Consider the following 3,524-nt stretch of genomic DNA (forward strand, 5'->3'; position numbering starts at 1 on the left):
TTTAGTGCCGGATAATTAATACCGGTTGCTTAACCGGTACTAAAGCCCCTCTGGAACCGGTACTGATGAGAGATTTTCTACTAGTGGTGGTGGTGCAAATGCTCCTACCTGCTCACCGAGTTGCGGAAGCCGGGGCGGCGGCCCCGGGTTGAGGTGGTTTGCTCTTAGTTCCAGCGAGACACTGGTGGCCGTGTTGCTGTTGAGGGCTGGGCATCAAAAGAAAGGCGCTTTGGGTTGACCTGCTTGGGGCATGGAAAGGGCTATGGTGGTTCAGCTAGTCCGCGCTCCAGTGGTGGGTGAGAAGCAATGGCGTGCTAAGGCCTTGCTCTTGGCCATTGGCTAGGGTAGACGTTAGCGGTGCTCGTTGGCATCATTACCTTCTTCAAGGCATCGTTGATGTGGTTGCTTGCTCCTCTGCTTGGCAGATCTCCAGGGAAAACCTTAGATACCGCTTGAGATCGGACGAGGGTGGTGTCACACATCACTAACCCCTTGGGGCTTCGTTTTTGGAGCTGGTGCCGATTGGAGGGTCCTGCGGTAGCTTGTGGTTCGGAGGTGGATGTCGGGGCAGTGGCATTGAGTAGATGGTGCTTGTATGTCGACGCGTCGGCCTCGAAAACCATGATTGGTAGCAGCTGGGCGGATTTGTTGCTGGCATGGCTTGGACCATCCGGTGAGGTTGTCGGCTCGATTGACGTGCCTCGAAGGAGGCGGTTTGACCTTTAGGCCTGGGCAATGGCCCCGGATGCTGGTGCGGCGGCCATGGTATGTGATCGATTTACCTTGTGTAGTTTGGGTTGCGGGCGGCTGAGTCATGCGACATCGTGGCTCAAGCGCGAGCGATGGTATGTTGGGATGGTGGTCCTGGAAGGTGATATTGGTGGTCCGCTGCGTGTGGCGGAGCAGCTGGAAGTCATTGGTTCGGGTTTGGGTTTCGCTTTGCAGTTTGTTTACCACGGTGCGCACGCCCGTGCATTTTTACTCCATGGGCCATAGCTCGCGGTGCACGCGTGCAGGTGCACAGCCGGGAGCCCGGGACGCAGCGGCAGGTGGTGCCGCTCGGTTTTTCGACCGTTGATCAAAAGCCGCGCTGCCTTCTGGACGGGACAGTGCTGCGCAGGCTGCGTGCTGAACTGGAGGCGCGCCTCCCGATGCTACGGGACACACGACCCACTTGCCGTTTCCGTTCCGCTCGTCCAAAAAAAACTAAAAACCGAGATAGTAGAACGGAAAGGAGCAGTGAAGTGAGCTACAGTACAAACCAAGCACATCTCCACCTCCACTCCTCCTGTCCTGCTCATTTCCACTCGACCATTCGCCATTGTTCCACAGCAACAACCCCCACTCCCTCTATCCCCTGCATTAAAACCCCTTCCCCCACCCGAGAGGCTTCAGCACACGCCTTCCTTCCTGACGCCGCCTCCACCACACCGGAGCAAGCAAGGAACCTGAACCCTGCCCGCCTGCCATCCATGGCGTCGCACGCGGCCCGTCTCGTCTTCCTCCTCGCGGTGGCCGCCGCGCTCGCCGGCCGGTCAGGTACGCGCGCCCACATTCCTGCTATTTCGTCCGTTTCTTGCAAGAAATCTGTACTGATTGAGCTGCCGCGCTCTGGCTGCGGAATGGGGGCAAGAACAGAGGGCGGGTGGTGCCTGTGCCGCACGGACCTGTACGACGTGATGCTGCAGAAGACGCTCGACTACGCCTGCGGCGGCGGCGCCGACTGCCGGCCCATCCTGCAGAACGGCGCCTGCTTCGCCCCCAACACCGTCAAGGCGCACTGCTCCTACGCCGTCAACAGCTACTACCAGCGCAGCGGACAGAACCCGCAGGCCTGCCTCTTCTCCGGCACCACCTTCGTCTCCAACAACGACCCCAGTGCGTATATACTGATCCCTTCGCCGTTCCTCTTCTTCCTTCCTTCCTCCCTTCCTTTCTTTCTTTTCCCCCAATCGCACAGTTCAATGCTTCAAGAAGCCAAGCCAGGCGCTTGCTAGATTTTGTTTTCATAATACAATTGCTAGTAGTAGATCTCTGATGCTCCGTTTGCTCTTGCTTGCAGGCGCCAACGGCTGCGTGTTCCCTGCGACCCAGGGGTAATGCACTTGCCACTATTTTCCGAAGTTCATGTTCATCTCTTCTGTTTTTCTTGTTCTTGAGAGAATAGACCTGTGCTATGCTGCAGCTTCATTACTGCTCCAAGAACGCCTTAGATGCAGGATGACAGTTCCACATTTCAGTTTAACTGAACCCTTGCAAAACACAACCAACATTTCGCAGATTTATCACCGTTCGCATTGCAGAGAGCATATGGGTTGATTAGGATTTAGGTAAACAAATGCACAAGCACATCTTTTAGCAAGTCTTCGGAGACTGTACCAACCACAAGTCCACAAGTACACCATCATTCATGACTGTGTTTTTGGCCGTCTTTACAAGACATCATTACAAGTTTACAACTAGCTCATTCCGTCCTAGCAGTAGCAAGTAGTCGTATTTGGTGCCTGCTGCCATGTGGTGGCTTCCCGATTCCGGTGGGCGGTGCTGTGTCGTTCCTCCGCTGGGGCAAGCCTTGGAATAAAGGCCCATTTGCGCGTGGGGTTCAGTTTCTTTCCTACATTTGGCTGCATCGTCGGTGCGCAACTGGTGTGGTGCCTTCGTGGAGTCTTTCTCAGGGGAATCAATCCTATACCCTCTGGTTCCGTCTCCCAGCTAGACGAGACGATGAGCTCCTCTTTCTGTTCTGCCGCTCTGGTTTTTGTATGGCAATGTAGGTTCTCGAATTATTCCTGCCTCCTTTTTGAAGCTATACCAGTAGCCTTTGGAACACCCTGGATCGATGGAGATTAGTGATAGGTTGCTAGGTGTGAAGGCAATTCCCACGTTTTGATTAGTCTGTCATTAGCTGAAGACTCTGTTCAGAATTCCCACGTTTTCCATTAGCTTCCAGCACCATGGTGAAGACTCTGTTCAGAATGCAGAACTTCAGTCATTCAGAAAATATGGATGCCTTCCTTTTTTATGAGTCAAGATTTAAGATTTGCAGAAAACCCAACTCATGCATATCATTCACTGTAAATGCTTGTGCACAACTCACCCATTCTTTGTTCTGCAGCGCTGCTGGAACTAACGGCACCACCGCCGGCGTTTACAGCCCGCCAGCGTTTGGCCAAGGTCCGAGCGCCAATGACATGAGCGGCGGCACCAAAATCTTCCCGGTGGCCGGAACGGCGAAGCGGGCGGTGATCCTGGCCTGCTGCTGGCTCCTCGCTCTGTACCTCAGCGCGTGATCATGGAGACAAGACACTTCTTCTCTTAGTGGTGGCCGGAAGGAACCTTTTGATGAAGTGAGACCATGATTTGGGATTTGCGGATGCTGTATATTTAGATTCCAGTAGTTGTGTTGACGTGCGGACTTTGGTGTTTAGTGGTGTTTAGGGCTGATGTAGCACTGCTGTTATGACCTGGTGTCACTGTCTTGGTCTCTTGGAGTTGGAGGTACTGTTATCAGCTGAAGTCCTGAT

General features: G+C 54.2%; 1 protein-coding gene across 1 annotated transcript; it reads left to right on the forward strand.

Moving 5' to 3' along the window:
• Positions 1-1,472: 1,472 nt before the first annotated feature.
• LOC124680404 (PLASMODESMATA CALLOSE-BINDING PROTEIN 3-like) lies at positions 1,473-3,290 on the forward strand. Its single transcript, XM_047215472.1, has 4 exons — positions 1,473-1,539; positions 1,639-1,878; positions 2,063-2,096; positions 3,116-3,290. The coding sequence occupies exons 1-4, from the start codon at positions 1,473-1,475 to the stop codon at positions 3,288-3,290; spliced, it is 516 nt and encodes a 171-aa protein (XP_047071428.1).
• Positions 3,291-3,524: the final 234 nt, after the last annotated feature.

This window comes from Lolium rigidum, unplaced genomic scaffold (assembly GCF_022539505.1).
Source record: "Lolium rigidum isolate FL_2022 unplaced genomic scaffold, APGP_CSIRO_Lrig_0.1 contig_15802_1, whole genome shotgun sequence".
NCBI lineage: Eukaryota > Viridiplantae > Streptophyta > Magnoliopsida > Poales > Poaceae > Lolium > Lolium rigidum.

Bases quoted from the DNA above. Each gene is read 5' to 3' on its own strand.
- LOC124680404 (XM_047215472.1), top strand. From the start codon at position 1,473: ATGGCGTCGCACGCGGCCCGTCTCGTCTTCCTCCTCGCGGTGGCCGCC. The intron at 1,540-1,638 runs GTACGCGCGCCC...GGGCAAGAACAG, and splicing joins CGCGCTCGCCGGCCGGTCAG to AGGGCGGGTGGTGCCTGTGC. The intron at 2,097-3,115 runs GTAATGCACTTG...TTTGTTCTGCAG, and splicing joins GTGTTCCCTGCGACCCAGGG to CGCTGCTGGAACTAACGGCA.